This window comes from Dendrobium catenatum, unplaced genomic scaffold, assembly GCF_001605985.2.
Source record: "Dendrobium catenatum unplaced genomic scaffold, ASM160598v2 fragScaff_scaffold_716, whole genome shotgun sequence".
NCBI classification, from domain to species: Eukaryota; Viridiplantae; Streptophyta; class Magnoliopsida; order Asparagales; family Orchidaceae; genus Dendrobium; species Dendrobium catenatum.
In genome coordinates, this window is record NW_021319178.1 from 5044593 (window position 1) to 5072279 (window position 27687).

Here is a 27687-nt window from a genome sequence, read left to right on the forward strand (position 1 = left end):
CCAAACCCAGCCCGATTCGGGTTCAGGTCAATCGACCGGACACGAATGACCCGAAGTTGACCTAAAATTATTATTTTTGGGTCAAAAATTGGGTCAATCTTCGATTTTCATGTCAAAATCGGGTTAAAAACGGGTCAATCTGGAGTTTCCGAGTCAAATAGGAGTTTTCGTGTCAATTTTGGATCATTTTCAGGTTATTTTCGGGTTGCTAGTTTAACCCGAACCCGTCAAGTTTTGAATTAGGAATGATCATAACACGAAACTTTTCAGATGGGATTCATATCGTGATGTCAATTTTTCCAAAAATTGACACCCAGATTATTTCATAAAATAATCCTTACCCAATTTGGTCCTAATTGAACACTAATTCATATTGTTCGCGCTTACCTTTCTTCCTCGCTCGTGAGCGCACAGCTGCAACCCTTATTCCCTGAATCCCTTCGCACGCGCTCTACAATCCAGCAAACCGCAGCCGCGCCTCCCCTTATTCTTCCAGCGCCGGCAACTCCTATTCTCTTCCACGCGCGCGTCTCGGTCTCCCATTTCCCGATCACAGACCATCGGTTCCATCCCAGAACCCTGCGCCGGACGCCCTCGACCACACAGGCCAAGTCTAGCGACTTCTACCCAACCTCAAGTTCTACTTCCTTCATTTCGGCGACCTTTTTCGACTGCTTCGAGAGTCCAGCAAGCCTGAGCCAGAAGGAACATTGCCTTGCCGCCAAGAATCCGGCGACTTCTTCGGACGAGTACAGGTATAATTCAGTTTTCTATCTCATAGTAATTCACCCGCTTGAAAATACACAAGAATAACTGAAGATTTGTTGATATTTGGTAATTGATATGTTTGAATTGAAGACGCTCAGCTGTTGATAGTTGGTTCGGATAATAGAAGTGAATGTTTTCCCTGTAATAAGTGTGCGTGAATAAGATTATGCCGAGGAATGGCTAAAGAGCTGTTGATATTTGGTATGGTTAAATTGTAGACATTTTGCTATTGATCTTTGGTGTGGCACAAAGTCCTCCTCTATTCGTTGGTCTTTGGTCCAAATAATGAGAGTAATTTCTTGGCCGCTAGTGAATTTGCATGATCAAAATAATGCATATGTACTGCTGTAGAGCATTAGATCTTTGATCGAGTCCTCACATCATTGATCTTTGGTTCAACCATGTTTAGAAGATCACACCTCTGCCTTTGATATTTGGTTCAACTTGAGGTTACTTGTTCTTTTGTTGATCTTTGGTTCACATACACTGAGTGGTTGCTTTTTTTGCCAGCATTTATGTATGATAAAAAGTTTGGCAATGATTCTGGACTGTTCTTATATTTTGAATGAATGTCACAGCGGTTCCTTGAGTGAGTTTAGCTTGTTTGTGCAGCTGATATATCCAGCTACCCATTGCTGGGGAGTTGTATGTTATTATCGTTCTAGTTACCATTGATACAATAATGTTAAAAAGAAAATAAATCAGAACAAATAATCGTAAAAAGCTTGCAAGAATGCATGTGATCATTGAAGAGACATTGATATTTTGTTCGACTAAGTTGTAGATCTCATATTTGATCTGGTTTTGAAGGCCTCCTCTTTTCAGTTGATATTTGATCTAGCATGAAGTCTCTCTTCCCTTTGTTAAGATTTGGTATAATTACAAGTAATTTTCTCACGTGTTGGCAGTTGCAGATGCGATTTCTGAGTGACCTTGATGTCATTTGCATGCTTATGGCTTCATTCTGATCATCGATAATAAATCAAGCTTCATCAACATTGCATAATTCCTCTGACAATATGAAAAATGTAGATGATCCCAAAACAAGACCTACAAATTAAATTATTAGGAGCAATTTTAATGACCACAATAAAACATGAAAACCAAACTTGCATCTAAATTTTAAACAAAGAAGAAGATGAAATTTAACTTGTGTGTGATGAATGTCAATGAATACATTTGAATGCAATAAATACTCATTTGATACTCGTTGACGTGCAGTGTTTTGCTGTTTAAAATTTGACTAAGTAAATTTGTCAAAATGGTATTCAAATTTAAATAGGGCATTCAATTTAAATGCTTAAAGAAATAAATTCTTGTAAGTATCTATAACTAATATCATTATTGGATTGCCATGTTTATAAGGCAAGGTTATAAGACCCACCGTTGATCCGATTCCAATAGCTGAGCAGTAAGCCTCACATATAGGTGCCAAATACTAGGATGGTAAAACCCAACCCAATTAATAGGGCTGACTTGAAACCAACAAAGCCCTAAATTGTTAAAGATACCTATGTGGATGCAACCTGTGGTTCCTAATTAGAGTTGCTAGACATTACAGTTTATTGCCTTTTGACATTGATACACTTGGTCCACTTGTATACTCGGCTTGATAAAATTATGTGATATTAGTTATCTCTATCTCCATTTCCCTAATCATTCCTTGTGAATTAAATTAAAACCTAAACATTAAATGTAAACGTAAAATTCATGACTAAGCAATCTCCTTGATTGAGAGTGTTCTTTTATGAGAGAGGGACAATTAACCATAAGGGGTGCAAGACTCATGCCTAAATAAAGACGTGTCTAACATCATTGAAAATATGATTAAAACAAACATAACCTACCTCAAGGAAAACTACTCAATAGTTCTTTTACTTACATCGAGGAGGTGTATAGAGAAGCAATTCTCTTTACTGGGCTTTCATTACATTCATGGTGCTAGTACCCACGTTATGATTGTTTTCCTTTTCATCACTCTAGTGATGTTATATATTTGGAAAAGATTATCGATATTGAAATATCATCTTGATACATAAGGCTTAAGCAATGCTATTATGATGGATGCAATAGCTAATCACCTTAAAAAATATTATCATATGCTATACATCAATTCATGTTCATGCTATTGAAGGTTATGAAGATTTTTATGATGAGTTCACGATTCATAATTTTAATGTCAATGTCATGACAAATGCCACTCTACATTCTTTGCTTTTGTTATCAATGCGGATCATTGTTATGACTTAATACTAAACATGATTTCATAAGCTATGCTAATTGTTATAATCATATGCTAGAAAAATTCTATGCCATATGATATTCCCAATGCCATGCCAAGTGCTTATGATTATGACATTCACATGCTATGCCACTTGATATGATTATGAAATATCAATGGTTATGTGGCGTGTGCCCTTGAACTAGTGATTGATTTGATTGCAATGACACAATTATATTACAATTACGGCCCCAAACCCATATGTTCCTCAATTGCTAAGTTTTCCTTGGGCACTGCTTCTCGTGATTATTGACAAAGATCCTTCAATCAAGTGGGCTCGACCATCTTTGCTAACTAAATAGACTAAGATTCATGACAATCTAGGATGGCAGAACTATAATTTGATTTAGTTGTTATCATTCCCTTTCCATGCACTAATAGTGGTATATTATTTGACTTTGTCTAAATTGTCGCTTTTAAAACAAAGCATTGTAGAGCCTTTAAGCTATCATTAATCCAAGTATCTCTTACGATTGAGAGGGATAATTAATTGTAGGAGCTTGCATTTATCAGAAATCTTAAATCATATTATAAAGTTATATATGTGTGAAATTTTTAGGTTGTGTGTTATCTGATATCCAATATTACTTTTGAATAGTCAACCTGAATCACTCAAATGTGATAGATATGGGTGAGGATTTTTAGAGCACACACTTTCACATCATCATTGATTGTAACATCACCTTGACACCACCATTTTCTCTCTCCTACCAGGCATGGCTGGCCCATCCCCTTTTCCTTCTCTCTTAATTAATTCTCTAACCCATGAATAGGCCTTGAACACACATTCTTAAGTTTCCTACCCTTGGATATGCTAGAAGACTTTTGAAACATTCATAAATCCCATGGCCATTCCTCATCTTTGGGTGTTTCCTAATCTCTCCTTGGAGCCGCTTGAGTTCTCTTCTCACTTTTATATAAAATCTTTTACTTCCCATGTTTTTTATCTTGATTTATCTATGAATAAAATATTACTTTCTTTGAGTGCAAATGACTTGTGCTTTCTTAGTGGTCTTCCCTCTCTCAAATAAAAGGCCCGTTTAGTGTCAATGCACAATCCTTCATAGGACTTCCAAGCAAGGAAGAAGATCAACATGATGAAGAATTGTTTGTGGAGGTCGAATTCAAGTTATCCTCCATTCCACCTTTGTTATTGTTAACTTCTCTACGAATAGTCCCATGCTTATTATGTTTTCTCTTTACAATTATAAGATTAGGAAGAATTATTTAGGTTAACAACTACTATTGCTAAGTATGCAAACTCAACTTCATTTTTATCCAAATTAACACCAGTAATTATCTAGATTAAGCACTTTTATAACTTATTGTTGTGTGTCTTTGTTGAATCATCAGTGAAGTTATTTTGTCTCCATAAGACATCCTAGTTCATTTAGCCCTTGCATTATTGTTTTGCATTTGTGCCACATGATTGGGTTTTGAGTCGAGTTGTGATTTTTTATTTTGAATGCCATTATAGATTTTGTTTGGTGTTTTGGTCTCTTCATATTTTCTGCTGAACCTTGTTTGACATGTTTTTTACTGTGGTTGGTGTCCCAATTTTCCTTTGGATGCCCTAGATTCTTGCCCGATGTTTTACTGGATTCTGACAACTGTTGCAGTTGGTCGTTTTTTTGTGATGTAGGATGCAATTTAGCCATTCACCACTTAGTCTCTCCAATCAAAGTTATATCCATTTGGCTCCTGGGTTGGGCTTGTTTCGCTTGTGTAATTTGTTTTTACTGCTGCTGTTCCATCTATCTAGTGTGATTTGATTAGGTTTTTCTTAGTTTAGTATTATTCTCAATGGAACTACATGATTTAGTTCTAAGTTTTTGGCTGTTTTGTGACTGATTGGCTTTACTGGTTTATGACCTATGGCTAAACGTATGCTTTTTTTTATCCAGCTATTGTTAGGGCCAATTTTTATTATCTTTTTATTCTTTTGAGTTTCTTCAATGATACATATTGGGCAAATGTTTGCGACTTTTAGGATACGTGTATTTTTTTTCTTTAGCTTCTAAATTGTAGCAGCATCGACAAGTGCTTGAGCTACAACAAGTTTGATTCCCAAGAGGCAGAACATTAGACATAAGCCTGTGATCATAATATAAACCCTCTCTCCTTTTCTTATATTCAAAGTTGACCAATTATTGAAAAAAAGAGGAAAAGAAAAAAAAATTTATAATATCACATGTATTACATAAAAATTTTAAGGATTGACTAAAGAAAAATTAAGATTGATTTAATTATAATTACTTTTTAATATTTCATAAAGTATACTTAATCCTTAACAACACACTGACATTAGCTTTATTCATTCAACTTGGTTTTCTCGATATCAACATTGCACTGTCTATGAAACATACCAAAAAAAGTATAATCTTCAAAATAATCACATAACATATGAACTATTGATTTATAATTATTTAGATCGCACACACTAGGCATTGCCATCACCACTAACACCAATGTCCTCTTCAATATTACATTCAGCATCATTGAGAAAATATACATTTTGCACACTATTCATTATCATGTAAAATAATAATATGAATGATGCATCTAGGTATTAATGATCATAAATATCAAATAGATTGACATCAGTGAATATGGAAGTAAGAGAATAGTAAGAGAAATGATCATAAAAAGATGGTCAAAGAAGCTAGAGAGATGTTTATCATATGATAGCCGGGAGCACGACACAACAAATAAGAGGAGAATTCATAGCGTGCAAGGGGTAGAATCCCAAAATATGTGGCATATCGTTGAGAACGGAGAAAGATAATATTTATGACCCCATGATTGATAGAGGCAGCGGAGGAACATGTCTTGCGTGGAGTTGAGAATCATGGTAGCATAAAGAGGAAGGGGAAGGGGTGGGGTTCGATTTCAATACAATGGTTAAAAGACAAAGAAGGAGAATAATGCCATATATGAGATTCACTAAATTATTTTAAAATACCTAAAAGCAATACAATTTGAATTTAGGAGTTGTGATTTTAAATTGGCCAAAAGAACGTTTTGGGTGGATTTACCCACATAAATCCTTAGAGAACATATCAAAGTGCACTTGAAGATGAACTTGGACTCATTCTTTGGGGTTTGCTTGCCAATCAATCACAAGAAACTTGCTTGAACCAACTGACAAATAGTGCATGAAACAATTTTTTGCATATAATAAATACCAGAACATAATTTTTAATTACCAGAAAATATGCTAGTATAAATTACTTTTAAATTTCATTTTTAAAATCAAATGACAATTCTTTTAACAAAGTTTTGAAACAAAGTGCAATGATGGGTCATCTTAAATTCATTTACTTTAACAGTTTTTATCAATCATTGCAAATATCTCTCCACCAAGGTAGCTGTGAACTTAATACATGTTATCCTTGCATGATTTGAATCATTTTTGAGGTTCTTTTTGAATCCCTCCAAAGAACCATAATTATTTTGGGGGATTTAAATGCATACCACTAAATTCTTATATATTTACATGTCTAATACTTAAACTTTAATAATTATTTATGACACCAAAATCTTTAAATCACATAAAAAATGCTATTAATATGAACTTTTCTATAGTGAAATAACTTTTTCATGCACATTTTTTGATGCAATTTAGATGCTAAAATGTTATTTTAGTTAATATCAAAGTTTAAGTGTTAGATATGTAAATACATAAAAATTGTATGGTATGAAAGTAAATCCCCTAATATTTTGATAACAGGTTAACTGCAAGGAGGTAATCATACCTAATGTTCTGTACTCTCTGAAATAACATCAAACCAGGCAATGGCTATCTAGATAAACTTTTTTGCAAGTTTATCTGATTGGCAATAATATGCGAAGATCTTCTCCTAATTTTTTTTATTGTAGCTTGAGATTTCACTGTTTTCAATTTATGTATGTGAACTTTTGATCATTGAACTAATATGAAGTCACTTCTTTTGTGGCTCTCCTTTTTTTATTCTCTTTCTTCTTTTCCTTTTGATTTGATCCAAGGTTTATAGATGCTTTTTTGAGCTGTGCACCGTTAAGATTCTTCTGTACATCTCCGTTCATCTCTACTCTTTGAATCGTTTCCTCCATCAGATAATGTTTGTAATATCCCTGGATCTTTTTGGTTTTGGCTATTGCTACCTGATCCCATTCTATTAGTGAAGCGGATTTTTCTTTTGCTTGTTAAAATGTAGGCTGTTATATATATATCATGGTTAAAAACGACGTTTGAGGCTTACGTCTCGGGTGCGCCTTGATACGAGGCCCAACTTGGACGCCTTGAGGCTTAAGCCTAAGTGGTTTGAACGAGGCTTATGATTTTCTTCATTGAGGCGTAACTCTTAGAGGCAATTTGAGGCACTGCCTCAATCAATTTTATTTTATTTTTTTAGTTCGGAAGAGTCGAGAGTGCTTATTAGATTTAGGGTTTCGTCGGTTCGAAACATTTGTTCCAATATTCGCCCCCCTCCTTCAGCTGGCAACAAGGGAAACACTCTCTTGGCTTGGTGTGCACTGCTTAAGCCTCATATGCTTCGGCCTCGCTTCGTGTCAAGATGAGTTCTTTGTGACAATGTAATGATCCATCTACCCTTTCGAGCTCGTGTAGGCTTCGACAACTTCGGGAGAAGCAATTATGAAATTTAAGACGTGCATTTCTTACACAAGAGATTTATGTTGAAGTTAGATCAGCTTAATTTATATTTGTTAAAGTTTAACAATTTCATCTTACTCTATTGTTTTTTCTAGTTTAGGTTAAGCCCGAAGTAATTAGTTAGTCACCACAGATAATTCGTTTTCATAGTTTTTAAGCACCGAGGTATAAATTGTATTTTCCATAGTTTTCTTCTTTAAAAATACACAATTTTTAGCTGTGAGGGCTCTTTAATTGCAATGAAACATTTTTGAATGAATTTCACCATGAATAGATATTTTTCATTTGAATCGTATTTGATATAGCTTTCACTTTTTTTAAATTTATATGATTGAATTGCCTCCATATATCTTTTTTTTTTTAAATATATATGATTGAATTGTATGGAGGCATTACTTGCTGGGCTAAAATTGGGTTGATGGAGAAAAGAGTGATTTTTGTGAGTGTTTATTTTGAATCTTGTGTTCCAGTAACATTTATCTTCAAACAAGCCATTAAAGTCATTATGTTCATAATTTACTTAATATTTTGCCATTTTATAAGTCATTATAATTTTTTTAATACTTCAATTTTTCTGTTTTGAGGCTTATGCCTTGCCTCGCTATGATATAATGTCTTGATTCTCGATATCGCCTTTTTAAACCTTGATATATATATATATATACATTCTGGCTTTTCTCAGCAGGGAATTTGTTATTATCAATATGGCTGGTTATTGGAGTGCCAAAAGTTCAATTAAATTCCTCGTGGAAACAAATATTCTTGGGAACATTAGACAAGGTTATGCTACATGGGCGTGTAGGGGAAATAGACTGGTTCGAGAGAGAGATTTTCCCATTCCTTTTTCTTTGAACTCATCCACTATTAGATGGTATTCTTTAGAAGTTTCTGCTTCAGAGCAGTTGAATCTTATTAAACAGCTGAGGGAGAGGACAAGCGCTCCAATTAAACATGTGAAATCTGCTCTTGTTGATTGCAAATGGGATATTGGTAGGTGTTTATTTAATAGTTGTCATTTTTAGCATGAAAGTTTACTACGTTTGATTTTTACTCGATTATGGTTTAATCCAGATGCTGCACAAAAGGACCTACGAAAAAAAGGAGTGGTTCTCGCTTCAAAAAAATCATCTAGGACTGCAGCTGAGGGTTTGCTTGCAGCGGCACATTCTGATAATAGAGCTGTCATTATCGAGCTTAATTGTGAGACAGACTTCGTTGCTAGGAATGATGTATTTCAACATTTGGTTGGTTTCCCTTCCATTCTGTTCAATGATTTTTATTTATTTATTTTTGTTCATATTCAAATTCCTTATACTGTCTGATTTTTCTAAACTTCCTTGATTATACTCCTTTCTGCATTAAGAAATGTTTGGATTAGCATTTTTTTAAGCTTTTCGTTATGGTAAATATAATATTTTACCAAGGTTTACTAGAGAATTTTTTTTTTCAAAATCCCATTTTCCTTTTTAAGAATGCATGATTGGGAAAATATGTTCTTCTCATGTTGGCGTTTCGATTTAACTATTAGTGCTTATGACCCTTTTTACCTCAATCAGTCAAATAGCATATGAATGATATGGTTAACTCAAAAAAACTGTTTTTGTCGCTTTTGGTCATTTAATATCAATAGATTGATAGTTTTCTCAATGGAATGTTTTTTTGTTTACTTATAGTTTTCTTTTGAATTTTGTTTCCCATGTATAGAATGGAGTGCTAGTTTGTGTTCTTTTGTATAGTTTTTTTTGCTTTTCAAGATGATGATTATAAATAAGCTGATGAATGAAGGGAAATTTTTTTAATTATTATTCTCATGTTCTTTCGTAATGAAACATGGTGCCATGTTAGCAAGATGCATCATTGGAGGAGATAGGTTGTCGACTCAATAGCATGCAGCTTATAAGAGGTTCAAATATTTTCATCTGGTCATTTTAGAGAAATCCCATTCTAAATTTTTGTAACAGTTATTTCAGCAATGGATGGTCCAAATAATTAGCGGGTGGGGTTTCTGAATGAATGTCCTCTTACGAAGCGTTGGCTACATGCTTTGCATAAATCTTATTTGTTTTTTAGCGCTTCCTGGGATCCAGTTCCTTATGTTAAAACATTTTAAATTTTTATAATTGCGTTCATATTTTGCAGGCTTTGGCTGTGGCTAGAACTGCTTTATCACGTGCTGGTCCTGTACAAGAGGTTCAAGAGGCCTTTCATTTTGGTTCTGAATACATGCAGGTGCACCATAAATGTCTATGCTTCAATTATGATTTAAGGTTGCCTGAAACAATGCCCTCAATGCAACATAATAACATGCTTTCTTTTTATTCTGTAGTGTATTTTGAGGCTTATCTTTGAGACTATTTGATTTGTTTGTCTATTATTATTATTGCTCAAACATGGTCAGTGATTTCTGTTGTAAATGCTAATTTGTTTTCTGTGCTTCGTGAGCTGCAGAGAATTTCTGATTAAGGCGGGGGTAAGCTTAATTAAAATTTTTGATTTATATCAAGGCTAGGCTAGTTATATGCAATTTTTTTTGATACGTGGATTCCATGATACCATCTTGTATTCCATAAATGCTAATTGGGAATCCATTCAAGTTTTTCCTGAAGTTGTCTTATGTGCTTATGTGGGAGCCATAACTTTCCAGTTAAGTTAGAGAACATGGTTAAGCAAATTCTTCGAGTGGCTGCTATGTACTTGTAAATTTCAGAAGAATATCCTCCTGGTTGTTGTATTTAAATTCATCTTTGATGAGACATGCTCAAAGATTTAACAAAAAATATTCTAGGAATTTGATCCAAAATAGCATACATATTTTTTAGTTCTGCCCGGAAAGATTGCCGCTGTAATTGCCTCTCAGTATAAGTTCAACCTGCAAAACAAATGCAACCAAAGCAATAAGAAACCCATAAAGGTCCTGAAGCTGTTGTTCTTGGAACTGCCACATAAACTGTTGGGCATAAAAAACCAATAACTCCTGCTAAAACCTCATATAGAAGTATATACCAGATGTGACTGCACCAAGAGGTTCTAGCACCCTCGCCTGATAAAGAGCATTTTCAGAGCATAATAAATTCAAAAAGTGGAATATGTTAACATAATTGCCATTCGAGTAATTCATAAACCAACTTTGCTAGCATTATTTTGTTAGATGGCGACAACAATAATAACAATGTCAAGTCTTTATCCTGTTATATGAGGTCGGATATAAGAATCCTTTGTCTCCATTATGTCTTGTTAAGAGTCAAATTCTCATTTAAATCTAATAAAAAGACCATTTCTAATATTTTATGACCAAGTCTTTTTAGGTCTACCTCTACCTTTTTTAACATAGGTCAAATCTAATACATCTACTCCCTTAATTGGGTCATCGAAAGGCCGACATTTATATGACCAAACCATTTAAGGTGGCTCTCTCTAATCTTATCTGCCACTTGAGCTACTCCAACCTTTTCACTTATATACTCAGTTCACATTCTGTCTTTAAGAGTGAAACCACTCATCCACTTGAGCATCCTCGTCTATGCAATACTTAATTTTATGCTTCTCTTTTAATGGCCAACATTGTGCGCCATTAAACATTGCAGGTCTCACCACCATCTTATAGAATTGACCCTTAAGTTTAAGGGGCACTTTTCTATCACACAATATGCCAGATGCAGTCTTCCACCTCAGCCATCCAACTTGAATTCTACTAATAATATCCTCATCTATTTCACCATCACTTTGAACAAAGATCCGAGATATTTAAAACGCGTACTCTTATTAATGTTTTGATTGAAAAAGTCATAATCCCCCCACTAGAAATTTTACTACTAAAATTATACTCCATTTATTCGGTTTTAAATCTACTCAAACGAAAACCTTTAGTCTATAAGGTTGACATCCATAATTCAAATTTTCTTTCAATTCTCTCTAGTCTTATCAACAAGAAAAATATCAGCAACAAAAAGCATATACCAATGTACATCCTCTTCCAAATGTTTAGTAAGAACATCCATGACTAAAGCATAAATATATGTTTTAATGCTGATCTTTGATGTAATCCAACTGAAATATGAAAATACTTAGTCTAACCACCTTGTGTTTGAACACAAGTGAGTAACAACTCCTGCATATATATTCTTAAGGACTTGAATATAAATATTATTAATTCCTTTCTTTTCTACAACTATGCATAGCACTTCTCTTAGAATTTTATTGTATGCTTTCTCTAAATCAATAAATATCATACGTAGATCCTCCTTATTCTCTCTATAGTTTTCCATAAAATCTCTCAATAAATTTATAGCTTCCATAGACCTACCTAGCATGAATCCAAATTTATTTTGAGAAACATTAGTATCATGTCGTAATCTATGCTCAATAACTCTCCCTTAGTTTTAAAGTATGGCATTAATTTAATTTCTCTATAATTCGCACACTCTTGTGCATCACCTTTATTCTTAAAAATATGAATCAACAAACTCCTCCACTCATCTGACATCTTTTAATTATTCAAAATAATATTGAAAAGTTTTGTAAGCAAAGAAGATCCTTCATCTCTTAAATATTTTTACACCTCTATTGAAATATCATCTGGTCCAACAGCTTTTCCATACTTCATTTTCTTTAAAATCTCTCTAACTTTGATTTTACTAATATGAAAATAAAAAAAAAACATCTATTTTCATTTAGGTACTTAAGCCACTAAAGTCAATTGTATTCTCACAATCTTCATTGAATTGTTGAAATATCTCATCCACTTTTGTTGAATATTCTCTTCTAATAAAAATATTCTTTGATCTTCATTCTTAATGCATTTCACTTGAACTAATACTTACTTTTATTCTTTGCTTGGCTAACTTATGCATTTATCTTTCGTTCTCTATAGTATATAATCTATTATATAAATCATTAAAAATTAAATTGTTTGCATCGCATATTACTTTCTTAGACTCCTTACGGGCATTTTAATCCTTTTGATACTCCAAACATATTTTTTGCAACATTCTTAATATCACTAGTTATTTTGTCCCACATAATATTAGCTTTCTTATACATAGTCAAAATCTTAAGATTTTGAATCGTACTCTTAAAAATATTTTTGTTAGTGTTCTTTAAACGCTTCCATCTAATCTTAGGATAACATTATATTTTATTTTTCATATTCTGTCTCTTCATCTTGAAGTTCAAAACTAATAAGTGATGTTGAGTATGTAAATTCTCACTCGGAATAACTTTATATTTTTTGCAATCTAAATAATTTATTTTTCTTATAAGAAAATAATCAATATTAGTTTTACTATATTCATTCTTATAAATTTTGAGATGCTCATATATTTTCTTAAATAAAGTATTAGCAATCACAAAATAATTAGATTGAGCAACATCTAATATGATTCTACCAACTTCATTAGTCGCTTCAAATCTATAACCATCATGAATGTTATTAAATCTTCGGCCACTCTATCAACATATTCATTTAAATCACCTTCAATAAAAATTCTTTCTTCAAAAAGTATCATTTGTATTAATTCTTCAAAGTCATTTCAAAATTTTAATTTTGAGCATATATCCAAACCCATTTAACTAGCATAAGCACTTATAATATTAATAATCTTAGCATCAACAACAATCTTTAAAGTCATAATTCTATCTCCAATTTTATTAATTTTTACAATATTATCCTTCAAATTCTTATCTATAATCACACATACACCATTTTTAGTACGACTCCTACTTGGATACCATAATTTAAATTCTAAACTATCAATCTCCTTAGCATTCTCTTCAAACCATTTAGTTTCCTGAATACATAGAATATTAATCTTCCTATGAATCATAACATCTATTAATTTCATTAATTTGTCTGTAAGAGAACCTATATTTCAAGTTTCTATCATAATTCTAGTTTCTTGGACTAGCTTCATTTCCCACATCTGTTCTTCTAGTTCCATGGACTAGCTTCTTTTCTCACATCCGTCCATGATGTGGAAACCCTTGCTTTTTTAACATTGCACCTGGGCATTGGTGCAATGGCTCTTGCATAGTTCTCAAATTCATCAACGTTTAAATCATACTTGATTTTTTTTTTATAGAGTTACAGTGGGTGCCAGAGGTACAACTCTTGTTATGATTGGCATGGGCAACGTTAAATATCATGCTAAAGGTTGCATGATGCAACAAAAGAATTCGGCTTAAAAAAATAAGGAAGGTGTTAAAGAGTTTTTGGTTTAGGGAATAAAGAATTTTTTTTTTCTACATGGCTGCTGTTAAATGGTTACTTTGTGATGAATTACAAACTTCGGAACATAGCAGACTTCGTATGAAAGTGCAGTGTAACGGTTGAGAAATGCTCTCATATAATTAGGAATTTATCCTTATAATAAACTCCTATATGAATATTCACATACTTTTTTTTTAACATATCGAAGCTTCATTTTTTTTGTAGAACATGAATGTTGACTTGAGTCATCCAAAACTTTCGGGCGAAACTACAGTGCAAAGTGCAATAACAGAAGTTGCTTCCATGGTTGGTGAAAACGTAAAGCTTAGAAGAGGAATTACACTATCTACTTTATCACATGGGGTTGTCTGCTCTTACCTTCACTCTTGCCCTCAACCAGGTATTTCATTCCTAAAAGCTTGTAAAATTTTTGACATTGTGTTCATAGGTCTTTGAAAATCTTACATATTAACCAAACAAATTTATATGCTGAAACGTTCTTGATATTGGTAACTATTGATATCTTAGCCAGGCTATAAAAAATATGTTATAGGTGGATAAATTGTTTTTAAGTTTCCGGTACGTGCCAGTTTTTTGCTTCAGTATACTCTATTGTAATCTATGAAGTGAATTAACTATCGGTTATAATTGGTTTCGAGGAATTTTTTAGTGTATATATTGTGTCCCCGAGCCTTAATTGGTGTAAATATTTATGAGATTTGAATCTTTAAAGGATTGTTTAAACATTTTAATATAGTATCCCTTGAAGATGGTGCTTTTCAAGTGTGGGTTATTCCGTTTAATAACAAATCTAGATTAGATCTGATAACATCGGGACTGTGCAATGTCCTAAGGCCAAAACATCTAGCTGATTAGCTGATATATTTTTGCACGGGATCATTTGCTAGCTTTACCTTCGACTATTTCACGAACTTGGGAATGGAATTGGGGAGGCTACCATCTATTTCTTGTAATGTCCTCGTTGGTGCTGTATGAGTTTTCTACTACAAAGATTGATTTTAAGATTAAAGCCCGCTCTTCCTCCCTCTATTCTCTAGAATTGTTGTCTTCCTATAATGAACAGTTGACTGCGCTGATTGTTATAAATATAGTGGTAAAACTTAGTATAGGAGTTGCATAATAGGATTAGCATGAAAGTATTAAATTTTACTAGGGTGGTAGATTTCACTCAAACAATTTTAGATTTTGATAAATGATGAAATTTTAAATTTTATTAGAATTTAATCCCCAAGTGATTAACTTTGGAACTAATGAGCTTTTTGAAAACCATATAGTCCCCTCTGGTTAATATTTTCAATCAAAGTTACCATCATCGGGGTGTTTGAATATTTTATTTTGTTATATGGAGTGTAATTTTAGTAGTAATAGACCTAGTGAGGGGATTGTGACTTTGGGTGATCAAGTCATTAATAAGAGTACACGTTTTATATATCTTGGATCTATTGTTCAGTTTGATGGTGAAATAGATGGGGATATTATCAGCAGAATTCAAGTTGGATGGTTGAAGTGGAGGAATGCATCGGGCTTGTTGTGTGATAGAAAAGTACCCCTCAAACTTAAGGGCAAATTCTATAAGATGGTAGTGAGGCCTGCAATGCTTTATGGTGCTGAATGTTGGCCATTAAAAGAGAAGCATAATATTAAGTTAAGTGTGGCAGAGATGAGGATGCTCAGGTGGATGAGTGGCTTTACCCTTAGAGATAGGATACGAAATGAGCATATACGTGAAAAGGTTGGAGTAGCTCCAGTAGAAGATAAGATTAGAGAGAGTCGCCCTAGATGGTTTGGTCACATAAAACGGCGGCCTTCCAATGACCCGGTTAGGAGAGTAGAGGTATTAGATTTGACTTATGTTAAGAAAGGTAGAGGCAGACCTAAATAAACCTGATTAGAAAATATTAGGAATGGCCTTTCTTTATTAGATTTAAATGAGAATTTGACCTTTAATAGGACACAATGGAGAAAAAGGATTCATGTAGCCAACCCCATGTAGTGGGATAAAGGCTTGATGTTGTTGTTGTTGTTGTTGTATTTGAACCTTATCAACATTGCCTGCTTTGCTAAGAAAGGATCGGGTTCGAGTATTAACTTTGTGCGTTGCCGTATCAGTATGAACTCAAGAGATGTATTTTGTAATGAATTTTCTTTATAAAAGGTATTGAGCGCCTAATGTAAATGTAAAACTAATTATTATGGATTTTTTTAGTTATATATTCATTCATTAAAATAATAAATGAAAATGATTTATTCATATTGAGCTATTTGAAATTTATTGCTCGTTTGTCTCTTATGAGATTCAAGTCTTGTCAACTCCAATCATTACATGAAGGAGAATTGAACTTAAAATGTAGTACTTACAATTCTGCCCTACTGAATGTTTGTTCGAGAGCATTGTGCAATGACAAATTTGATTTGGAAAAAAATGACGAGTGTGTTTCAATTGGAATAGTTCACAAGAACAGCTTTTTAAGGCTAATCAAATCTTTTCTTATTACAGTGGCCACTGAGCGGCATTTTATAATTGCATTGATGTATCTGGATGGTTCAACATTGTGTTACCGGCATTGGATATATTTGAACAAATAGTTGAGCTCTTAGAATTCCTTCCTAGCAAAATATTCTAAAAAGGTTTGCCATCCTTTTGTGATCATTGAACCTATTTTCAAAGATCAAACTTGACACAATGTGGAACTCAACATCACAAGTCTGTTTGCTAAAGAAACTATAGAAGAGTTGGATATACAAATGGTGCCGACATTGCAACTAGTGCATGAGTGCACAAATCTAATCAATAAGAATTGTGGCTACATAGACATCCTCCACCTTCATGTTTACCGTGGGATGAACTCGAGGAGTTTGTCAAGTACCAATCGGTCAATATTTTCTTTTGTAACGTATTTTTTGGCTTAGTGCATAAGAATGATTTGATTGAGAAATTGTGGTTGAATGGATGATGGCTGCCTCCATTAGATTGACCTTAAAATTCAACCTTTGGGGCAAGTCTTGTGAGAGGGGGAGTTGTGTTGTGAATCTAAGTGGGATTTTGAGAGGATCTTTAGTAGTTAACAATTGATTACTTAGTTAGATTAATTAGTGATGAGGACATTAGATTTCGACACGTGTACCACCATCGGAGACGCATATCGATGGCTACGATTCAGAGCCTCTACTTCTGATTTATTTGCATTTTTATTTTATGCTTGTAACCCCACGTAGTGGGATAAAGGCTTGATGTTGTTGTTGTTGTTGTTGTTGTTGCTTGTATTTCTTGTTTCCTAGTTTGCCCCTGTGGGCATTGAGTCGCTTATGTAGCTCGGAAGGGCATTTGTGTCATTTCATTTTTATTTCATTTTGGCCTACTTATATGAGGCCTCATGCATTGTAATGAGTAGTTTTTGATAAATGAAATTTTTTGCTCTTTGTTCTCTTTGTGTGTACATTCCTCCGAGATCTCTTAGTGAGTTCGTCGGAGAAACTAGATCTCTTTGTGAGTTCTAGTATTCGCCCAAGTTAGTTGTGTGTGGAAATCCAGATTGAAGATAATTGAGGTTAGTAAATTCGTAGCCGCTCGAATCCCTAGAAAATTTCCTTTCTTCCTCCCCTTGCACTTGCCGCCGCCTAGCCCTAAGCCTCCCAAGCCGCCGGCCACTTGGCTGCCACATCCCGCCGGCCGGCCAACCCCAAGCCATGACCCGCCCCTTGCCTCTTCCTCTAGCCGCCGGCCGCCCCTTCCTTGGAATTTGAAAATTCAAATTGTCATGAGCCATTAAATGCTTCTTAATTTAGCTCCCTAATTTATGCAATCAATTTAATTGGATTCCAATTTCAAATTTGAAATTCAAATTGATTGTCCTAATAATTGAAAATTTTCTCCCCTAAGTAAAACTGAAGTTTTATTTCAAATTTTTGTAAAATATGTAATTAAATTTGTGGTCCCCACTCACATAACTCTTAAGCCCCTCTCCCCTCTCCACATGGCCAGCCCCCTTAATGGCTTTCTCTCTCTTCCAAATTACATTAATAGCACCACAAATTTAGCCCAAATCTTCTCCCCATTGCTGCCCCTCCCTCCCTCCCTCCTTGGATTAATTTGAAATTCAAATTAAATCCCTCTCCTAAACCACTAAAATCTGAATTTTATTTCAGATTTCCTGCATTTGCCTCTTTGCCCCCACCATAGCCGACTACCCTCTAGACCTCACGCCGGCCGGACCTTTCCACTCCAAGCCTCCACCTCCTCCCTCCCTTCTTCTTCTTTGGTACTCCCTCAACTCCCGGCGAGGATGCATGGCGGAACCCGAATGGAACTTTGGATTTGTGCATGACGATCAAAATCAAGTCGACATTCTCCAATTGCTATTCTTTGACGTGGGCTTTGATTTCGACGACACCGTTGAAGAATACATCGACCGTATTCATTACATCTTAGTGGACGTGATCGACGAGCAAAGGTCAAAGGGATGTTGGATCATCATTGAACGACGATCATCCTCCACCACTCTGGCCACCTATCCAAGAACGACGATCCTAGGTTCCTTCTTCCTCGGAGTGATCTCGATTCTAATGTGGAGACTCTTCTTCCGCTAAAGCCTAGACTTTTGAGCGTATGGGCTCCAAAGGTGAAAGTTGTCATTATTAAATCGTGGATTCTTGTTTATCGTCGTAGCTTTACAATTACTCTTTGCGTTTTCTTGAATTGTTTGGTTAATCGACTTTGCTCTTCTTGGCCTAAGCAAGTTAAAGACTAGGAACTCCGAGGATCAATCTTTATTATAAGTAATAACTTTATTTTGGGATTATTTTGTTAATTTGCTCTCTTTAATTTCTTAAGTAACTCATGTTGTTTCACATCCATTAGTTTAAGATAGTATTGTATTCTATGTATATATCCCATTTGGGGAGGTTGATGATATGGAAAAAAATGAGAGTTCCCCTTCTTCTATCTATTTCTCTCTTCTCCTTTCTTTGGGAGTGTTGAACGGCTCAAAATGAGATCTGATTCTCATCACATATCAACTAAGATTATATATGATGGTAATAGTTGAAAATTCTTTCATGACAATTCTCATTTAAGTTTAACCATTGGCCTGGATGATTGGGAAACACACAACCATGAAATTTATTTTATGAGATATTCAGTTATTAGTTTTGGTGCTAAACGCTTCCCTTTGAAAAAAATGATTGTCAATTATATTGTTAGTTTTGGTCATACTATTAATTTTCCTAGCCACCATCAGGATATTAGTTAATTTTTTCTTTGCAATAGTGACACATCTAAGGATAATGTATATGCTTAAGCAGTTAGTTGTATTGTTACTTCTTTAACAGTCAACTTGTTGATGTGGACATCAGAGCTTGGAGAGTTTATCACCGTAGAGGCCGGAGATCTACGGCATTGATTGAGTCTTTATATTTTTAGTTTTCATGTGTTGTATGAGATTTATGGGGTATTATTTATTTTATTTTAGTTTTACCCTCACTTGAGGGAGCTTTTGTGTTGTTTGGCCAAGGGCCTTCTTATCTTTTGTCCTTTCATATTTTTGGTGCCTATATGTATGGCCCATTATTCTCTTTTATGGATGATGAATATTTTGATATAAATTTATGGGTGTGAAGTCCTCTAGAGAAAGTCAAAGAAATACCCAATAGCGTGTGAGCTCTTGGTTGGTATCATTTTCCCTCTCTAACTCTTTTTTCTCCTTCCCTAGCTACCCAAATAGCCCCCTAGCTACAACAAATTGCTGCCCTCAACCAGCAACCACCTCCCTCCCTTGCTCTCATCCACCTCCACCTTCTACCCAACGCCTTTACCCTTGGGCTTTCCAAATTCTGTAATTAATTTACATTAATTGAGCATTTATCTCAATTAATTGTGACCTTTGGAGATCCGTAACCACTTTTATTTTTTATCTTGCCAAGCAAGCCACATCGGCCCTCTCTCTTCCCAAGCAACCAGCTCCACCTCTTCACCTCCGAACTTGACTTTTTCCTTTCCTAAGCCAACTACTTCCCTTCCCAAGTAAGCCACATCAGCCCTCTCTCTTCCCCAAGCAACCAGCCCCACCTCTTCACCTCACAAGCTAACTTTTCCCTTTCCCAAGCCAACTTATTCCCTTCCCAAGCAAACCACATTAGCCCTTTCTCTTCCCCAAGTAACCAACCCTCACCTCTTTACTTCTTAAACTGAATTCTCTCTTTCCAAGCTATTAAAATCAGTCAAATCATCTCACCCCTCCTCTTCCCCATACAGCCAGCCTAGTTCACCCTTCCAAACCTCAAAACCGTGAGCTCTCCACTTCCAAATCTTCATATAGCTGAAACTTTCTTTTCTCTCCTCGCTATTTTACCTCTCCAAGGAAACTTAGCTTCTACTAATGCAACAAGGACATTGATTCAATAAAGAGCAAGGGTTTCAAGGGTAAGCCAAGGAGGAACTAGCCATCACTTCATCAAGGACTTCATTCCTCCCATTCATGAGCTAAGTATCAAACCCTCCCTTTGTCTTCATCTAACTAAGTATTGGTCTTCTCATTTCATTTATAGTAGCGTCATCTCATATGTGTTGATTAATCCGCAAAGTTCTACTTAAATTTGAGCAAACAGAAACTCTAGTGACTAGTCCCTTAATTAAATGTTGGACTTTTGTCAACCCATATAAGCTAGTCTAAACTGATTCACTTTTGTTATTATTTAGCCTTTGCTTGTTAGTTTTTTACTATCACATGATTTAATAGTTCAAATCTTCTTATTGTTCTTAATGTTTATGAAGTTTATGTTGCTGTCTTTGATGTTCTCTTATCTTAAATCTCTATTTGCATGACTTATTTTGCTTAGTCCTGCATCACTTGTTCTTTTATACCAAGCAAATGGGTGATGATTCTTTGAGGATACAACCATGAATGTATCCACTTTGGCATCGAGTGTGAAAGGCATGCTCAAATGGACTTGTGTTAGATATGCAATTGAAATGATGATGGACCTTTTTTTTAATAGAATATTTTTTTAACTTCCATTGCAATTATGGATGGTCAAGTGCATCTGGCATTTTGTGGTGATCCCTGGAAGGAATGTTGATTCCATTCAAATTATAATTATCCTAACAACAGTGGTTTATATTTATGCTTTAGATCTGCTTAACGACTTTATCTGCATTTTGAATCTTTTAAACAACTAAGGGAGTTTTTCCCCAGCTGGTTTAAAATAGGGGTGTAAGTGAGTCGGCCGGCTCGCGAGCTAGCTCAAACTCGACTCGTTTAATGGCTTGCGAGCTGAGCTTGTTGAGGCTCGACTTGTGAGCCGGCTCGAAAATGGTATTTTGAGCTAATTTTTTTATTATATTTATAAGTAATAAATTAAGTTAAAAAAATTAAGTTTGATGATAGCATTTTTTCTCCCAAAACAGCAGCTTCATATAAAAATTCAAAAGTCTTCTCTCAAATACCTATGCTAATAAATGCTAATAAATGTTGTCAGCTTTTTTTCCTCATAAATAATATAATAAGAAGCATTATGCTGTTGCAGTAGCTTTTTATTCTCCCAAAGCGGTAGCTGTTTATTAGCATTGGTAAAACTAAACGGGAAAACAAAAAGACGGGCGGGAAAACCAAATGAGCGGCTCGACGAGCAGCTCGATGGCTCGTTACAGTATTGCGAGTCGAGCTCGATGTTTGACACGAGTCTAGCTCGAACAGCCCGAGCTCGACTCGACTCGTTTGCACCCTAGTTTAAAAAGAAATCTTAAAAAAATCTGTCTTTTTTTCCTTTGGATTTTAATACATGCTTCTCACTTTACTTTTTAAGGTTTGGGCCGTATTGCGGGAATGCTTACTATTGAAGCGGAAGATAGCAATGCTTCATTAGAGTCTCTTAGAAAGGTTGGCTCCTCATTAGCGATGCACATTGTGGCAGCAAAGCCATTGTTCTTATCAAGGGAACATGTTTCTTCTGAAGCAATAGAAAGTGAACGAGACATTCTTAAATCTCAGGTAATTCATCAACCTGATGACCGGAGTTTTTTCGTTTTCTGATCTATATTAAAGCAATAGTATTTACATGTAGTGCAGTTTCTCTGATGCTGTTAAGAAGTATTGAAATTAGTTAATTTATTTCGTTATTAAGGTTCTTATGAAATATACTGAGCTAAATGTTTTAAGTTTTCCTATCCATATAACTAGTTTCTGTGCCTTATACTTTTAGGATATCTGTACCTTATACTTTTAGGATATCTGTAGACTTGTTAAATGAAGATATATTGAGATTGTATATCTCAGATGTGTGTGTTCCTCTTGATCATAGAGTTCTAAACGCTCTTCAATTGCATTTTTTTTAATAAGATCTTCAATTTGAAAATTATCACACCTCGGCCTGTAAAAATTATAAAACTAATTTTATGTGGCATTAGACGTGGGCATTAAATTCTTTTTCAAAATGAGGAAAGTGATCCAATTGAATTGTAATGAATAGTATGATCATAAACTGAGATAACTTGCATTAACTGATCAAATTCCACCTGGATGATTCATTGACATGGGTGGCAGACTCATAGATTTATGCTCAAGCAACAAATTCAAACTAGTTCACGCGATAAGTTATAGAAATAGGTTGAGGCCCATGATATGATGAGATTGATCTCCTTTTTTATCTATTGAGATTTGTACTGTTTGCTAACAATAAGGATGCATTTTGTTATCCGTGCAATGTTTATGGTGGGCCACAAAGCTTCCTAGCATTGGTAATGGCTAGAAAAGTTGATAACTTCCAGTTGCTTGCTATTCTATTTACTATTTTTTATGTTCGAGTTCGCTTGGAAATTGTTAGTTCAAATGATTGGTTACACCCTGAATATTTTGTTTAGAGCTTGACTGTGGACTGCTGACCTAAAAAAATGTGATAAGATTAAGGTTTCCAAATCCATGAAATATGGAGCTATATGCATTCATAGGTGACAAAGTGATGCAGCTTTCCTCCCTTGGTCCTCATTGTGTAACGATTATAAGTTGAAAAAAAATGTTATTGTGAAAAAGCATAATATAACACATTTTTTTGTTATTTTATTTTATTTTATTTTTTGTAATATAACACACTTTATAAGATCAGTGAATGAGGATTATTTCATTGCCTAAATTAATTGGACGCAGCAAGGTGTACTCTGAAGCGGTGAAGAGCTTGCGTCACTTTTCATCTCAATGCTCTTTCAAGTGTTTCAGTTATACGACCTGCTTTTTTAGAAATATAGTTGCTATTGTTTATAAACTTTTTGCGGTGCTTGATAGCATGTTTTATATAATTTTTTGCACGTTTCTTCCTTTTTTTCCAACATCACATGTTATTTGCGTTAAAAATCCTTGATGATGTGACATCCTACATCATTTACCCTTTTGAAATGCTTAAATAAGCCTCGTGTACATTTCAAAATTTAACTGTCTTTTATAAGATTAATTGGCCTTAATTAAGTTGAACACAAACTTATGAAAGCTATTGCCGAATTTCTTCAAGTAGAAGACTGAGCATTACCTGACCCGAGCCTGAGGTTCTAGATGTATTTTATCCATTTTTTTTTCTTGAGCTTTAATATTTAGGCACTCAAAAATGGTTTGGACATGATTTTGGGTCAAGTATGACTTTAACTTGGCATCTCAGTGTTTTTCTTAGTTTTTCCCTTTTTCAAACCCCTTGTTAGATCTGTAGATTGTGTTTGATTCATTATATATTATCCTAGATATAGTAATTATTCAGTTCAGTTTATTTGTTTATCTTTGTGCTTGTTCTTGTTATTAAAGCTTTTCTTTCTTTTGTGATCCAAGCGCAACTTATCATGCCTCAACTTTTTTTTTTAAAAATCGGTTTCAGGCTGAAAGCTCTGGAAAATCTCAAATTGCTATGGAAAAGATGGTGGAAGGTCGTCTCAGGAAATACTTTGAAGAGGTAGTTTTGTTGGAGCAAAAGTTCGTTATGAATGATGGTATTAACATTAAGGTATGAAAGAAGTTATCTTTACACCAGGCATTTCAATTATCTCATACCATTTATTGTTTTTAAGTGTTATAATTTTCACGAGTCCACTTTTTTTTTGAAAACCTGGGCAAAATTTTCTCATTAATATAGAACAGAAATAGCAGTTTTAAAATAATAAGATTAGAGAAAATAATGCCAAAAGCTGAAGAAAAAGAAGACACAACATTCAAATAATTCTAGAGAAAAGCTGAATAGGTCTAGATGTTAAGTTGATCTCTTCCATAATTTCTCCAAAAAATAGGCGAAATGAAAGGGCTTTCTCCTTTTTCATGTTGGAAAAACACATAGCATTACTTTGACTACAAATGATCCTAATGGAAGAGAAGAAAAAAAATATCATAGAACTTTCTAAAATCTTTCTTGACCAAATCCATTCCCCCAAAAGAAAAAAAATGAACTAATGATGTCGACATGAGTAAAAATATAAAAAAAAACGTTATATAAAGTTTCCATATATTAGAAATAGTTTGGCAAGTGAAAAATACATGTAAAGCATCTTCCAAAATTTTCCTGCACATATTACATGCGGCTGATTGGATAATACCTTTGCCAAGTAGAGAAATTATTGCCAGGAATTTAGTCATATGGATAATCCAGCCAAGCACCCAAGTTTTAATCGGAACAATAGATCTCCAAGAATAAGATCCGGTGGAATTATGAAAGATTAGAAGGGTTTGACCGAATGTATATCATTCGTTGAGATAAGCCAAACAGGATTGCCTGGCTTTTGTCTAAGACAGTAGTATGGTTGATGAGTGGGAAATAAGTTTTTGGAGTTTACCACATTCTAGATACTTAGGCTTCGTTTGGAACGGCTTTTTTTGTTACTTCTTAAAGCAAGTTTTTAGAACAAAAATTAATTTTTTTATACTAAAAAACTGCTTTAAGAAGCAACAAGAAAGTCGCCCAAACGAAGCCTACTGCTTTTTAAAATGGCTTTCTAGTAAAAAAAAATTCAAATTCAAGAAAATTTTTTACTAAAAAGTTGTTTTAAAAAACAAGAAAAAAGCCGTACCAAACGAAATCTTAGTATTTGCTGGTGGCAGTCTTATTGCTTGTATTATAAATGATCTTTTCAGTATATGTAGTGGCACCACATCAAACAGTTTTTTTTTTTTTTTTCAAAAATGGTCAGTGCTGTGTGCCTTTTTCTTTCCTCTTTGTTGTTTTTGAAATAGTATGATGATGGCTGTTGTGGAATATGTGTTGCACGACATGACAAAGCAGCATAAATAAAGAGCATTTGAAATGTGGCTTATTGTGATTTGGTAGAGTCTCTGTTAGGTAACTTTCTTTAGGACTTGTGCAGTAAGAGCATCTTTTTCATATTTTAAATCTTCCTGCAGTCTTTGCTCGATGACTTGTCAAAAGAAGTTGGATCTTCAGTGAAGATTGGCAGTTTTACGAGAATTGAAGTTGGTGAGGGGATTCAAAGGTAATTATTTTGTTTTAGCCAATTGTTCAACTTTTACTTGTAGCCATGAGTTAACAGATGACATCTATGTTAGAAAGTTCTGTTTTTGCGCTCTTTGTTAAATTTTCATTTTTTTCTCCCACATATGAACCACTCTGAGGACCATAGTCATCAAGTTAAGGTGAAATTATTTTGTGTGGATGCCGAACGCCATCCATAGCCCAACCAAAATGAGCCACGTCGCCCCCTGTTTGGTACCCGGCTCGGTACTACTCGGCACCGCGGCTCAGTACCGCTCGGTACTCTGCTCGGCACTGCTGACGTAGCACATTCTAATTGATCTCAGAACAGTAAATTGTGTTTGGCGTCCACACAGAATAATTTCTCCTTAACTTGAGGAATATGATCCTCAATACAAGACTGCCAACTTTGATACCGCATTTGCGGTCACAACAAATTCTTATTGCAAAGGCATCTTTGCCACTGCATGAACGGTCACAAAATTTAAAGATTTTTTGTCAATTTTGTCATAAGTAGGCATTTTAACTTCTGACAGATTCTTCCCTTTTGAATGCTTTGCAGGATTGAAGCTTCTGATTAACTTTAAATTGCTGCTTCTAATGGATAATTACCTTTAGTTTTATTTAATGAGGAAAAAATTACTGTGCTATCTAATTGTAAGAGGCTGTTTGTTTTTAATTTTTTTTCAAATATTTATTATAACTTTAAAATTGTTTATTATATTTCTTTCTGAAACTTTTGTGTAGAAAATTGTTCACACCATTGAGATAATAAGAAAGATTATTTAGGGGAAGGTGGTGGTGGGTTTGATAATTGATGGTTGCTAGTGCTGGCAAAAGCCAAAATTTAGTTAAGATGAATTTTAAAAGAATTGAATTTATTTTAAAATAAATATAATATATAAATAAAGAATTAAAATTTATGTTTTAAATAAAATTAGGTTAAAATGGCCGAACAAATTTGATTATGTGGGGTTTTAAAATTTATAAGTTTATGTTAAGATTATCTTAGTAAAATTGATTGGTTATTTATATACTGTGATAATTTAAAATAAATATAAAAATTAGCTTCCATAAAAAATTTCTTCTCATATTATTTTCATTTCAAATGAAAAAAAAAATCATCAAATTTAAATTAAAATATATTGCCATTATTTTCTTGCAGCCAAATTTATGCTACCACAGGCCAGAAAATCATATAAGATCCTAGAAGAGGATCGGATGGCTTCTTATTAAGTTGATTCTTAAACTTTTAAGCTTCTTTTCTCTCTAAAAAATTAGTAGTAAAAAAATCATTCTAAATAAAATCTTAAATTTCATTTTAGATTGTTTTCTTATTGCTTCTTAAAATAATTTTTTTAGTATAAAAATAAAAAATTTTATATTAAAAATTTATTTTAAAAAGTAGCAAGAATCTTAATATTGAATTATTTTTATATAAAAATAAATATTTTTTTTTGATTTGAAACCTCAGATAGGCATCTGCACTATCAAATACACATTTTTATTTATAAAAGATTCTTACTGTGCTTTTCGATTTTTTCCTTGGACATTTTTAGTAAGGATTTTATGGTAGAATTCTTGGTCCGTTAAGGTAATTAGGGATAATATATACTCTTGCCACAAGAACTGATTCTTAATATTAATATTAAATAATAGGGTTGAAAATAATACTAAAATTTTATAAAATATTTTGATGGCCTCTTCTTATTGCTAAATCTCTGACTTGCATTGGGTTCTTTGAAATGAGATATTGGGATTTCTTTGTGCAAGGACCATTATAAAATATACTTCATGAGGATCTAACATCTAAATTTTGTGGTAAAATATCATATTGAGAGTAGCCACTTTCATATATCTTAGGGCTAAATTAACTCTCATGATGTTTTATCTTTCATGTATGCACATATATTTATATATCATCTTGAACTAGTTGATTTAATTTAAGCTCAACACAATTTAAGTTCCATCCAAATTGAACCTAATTCACTACCACACTCACTAGTAGGCCTATTCAAGCCTGATTTGTGTAAAAAATCGGAGAGATTGTTTTGTGCGGTATCCGAACACGTCCAAAGGCCAATTCGATGGCACCACGTCATGTAATGTACTATATCTTGAGTGATGTAGATCGTTCGGATTGGCCTCTGGACACGTTCGGACACCGCACGTAATAATTTTTATAAAAATTGAAACAATTTTCGTGCATTATTTGATCTTCATGTCAAAATCATAATCATATATAAAAGTGGACCATTATGAAAGAATTTTTATATATATAAAAAAAAGGACAGCTTGATAAGAGGATAC

At 34.0% G+C, this 27687-nt stretch overlaps 1 protein-coding gene across 2 annotated transcripts; it reads left to right on the plus strand.

Annotated features, from left to right (window-relative positions):
* The first annotated feature begins 358 nt into the window (after nucleotides 1-358).
* LOC110099484 (elongation factor Ts, mitochondrial) lies at nucleotides 359-26171 on the plus strand. 2 transcript variants are annotated; one of them, XM_028696036.1, is made up of 9 exons: nucleotides 359-755; nucleotides 8386-8693; nucleotides 8775-8947; nucleotides 9843-9932; nucleotides 14134-14308; nucleotides 21730-21914; nucleotides 23779-23904; nucleotides 25290-25378; nucleotides 25940-26171. In XM_028696036.1, the coding sequence occupies exons 2-9, from the start codon at nucleotides 8408-8410 to the stop codon at nucleotides 25956-25958; spliced, it is 1143 nt and encodes a 380-aa protein (XP_028551869.1). In that variant the 5' UTR covers nucleotides 359-755; nucleotides 8386-8407; the 3' UTR covers nucleotides 25959-26171. The 2 variants fall into 2 exon arrangements, with proteins under 2 accessions (XP_028551869.1, XP_020682308.2); XM_020826649.2 differs by having other exon boundaries at nucleotides 8389-8693.
* Nucleotides 26172-27687: the final 1516 nt, after the last annotated feature.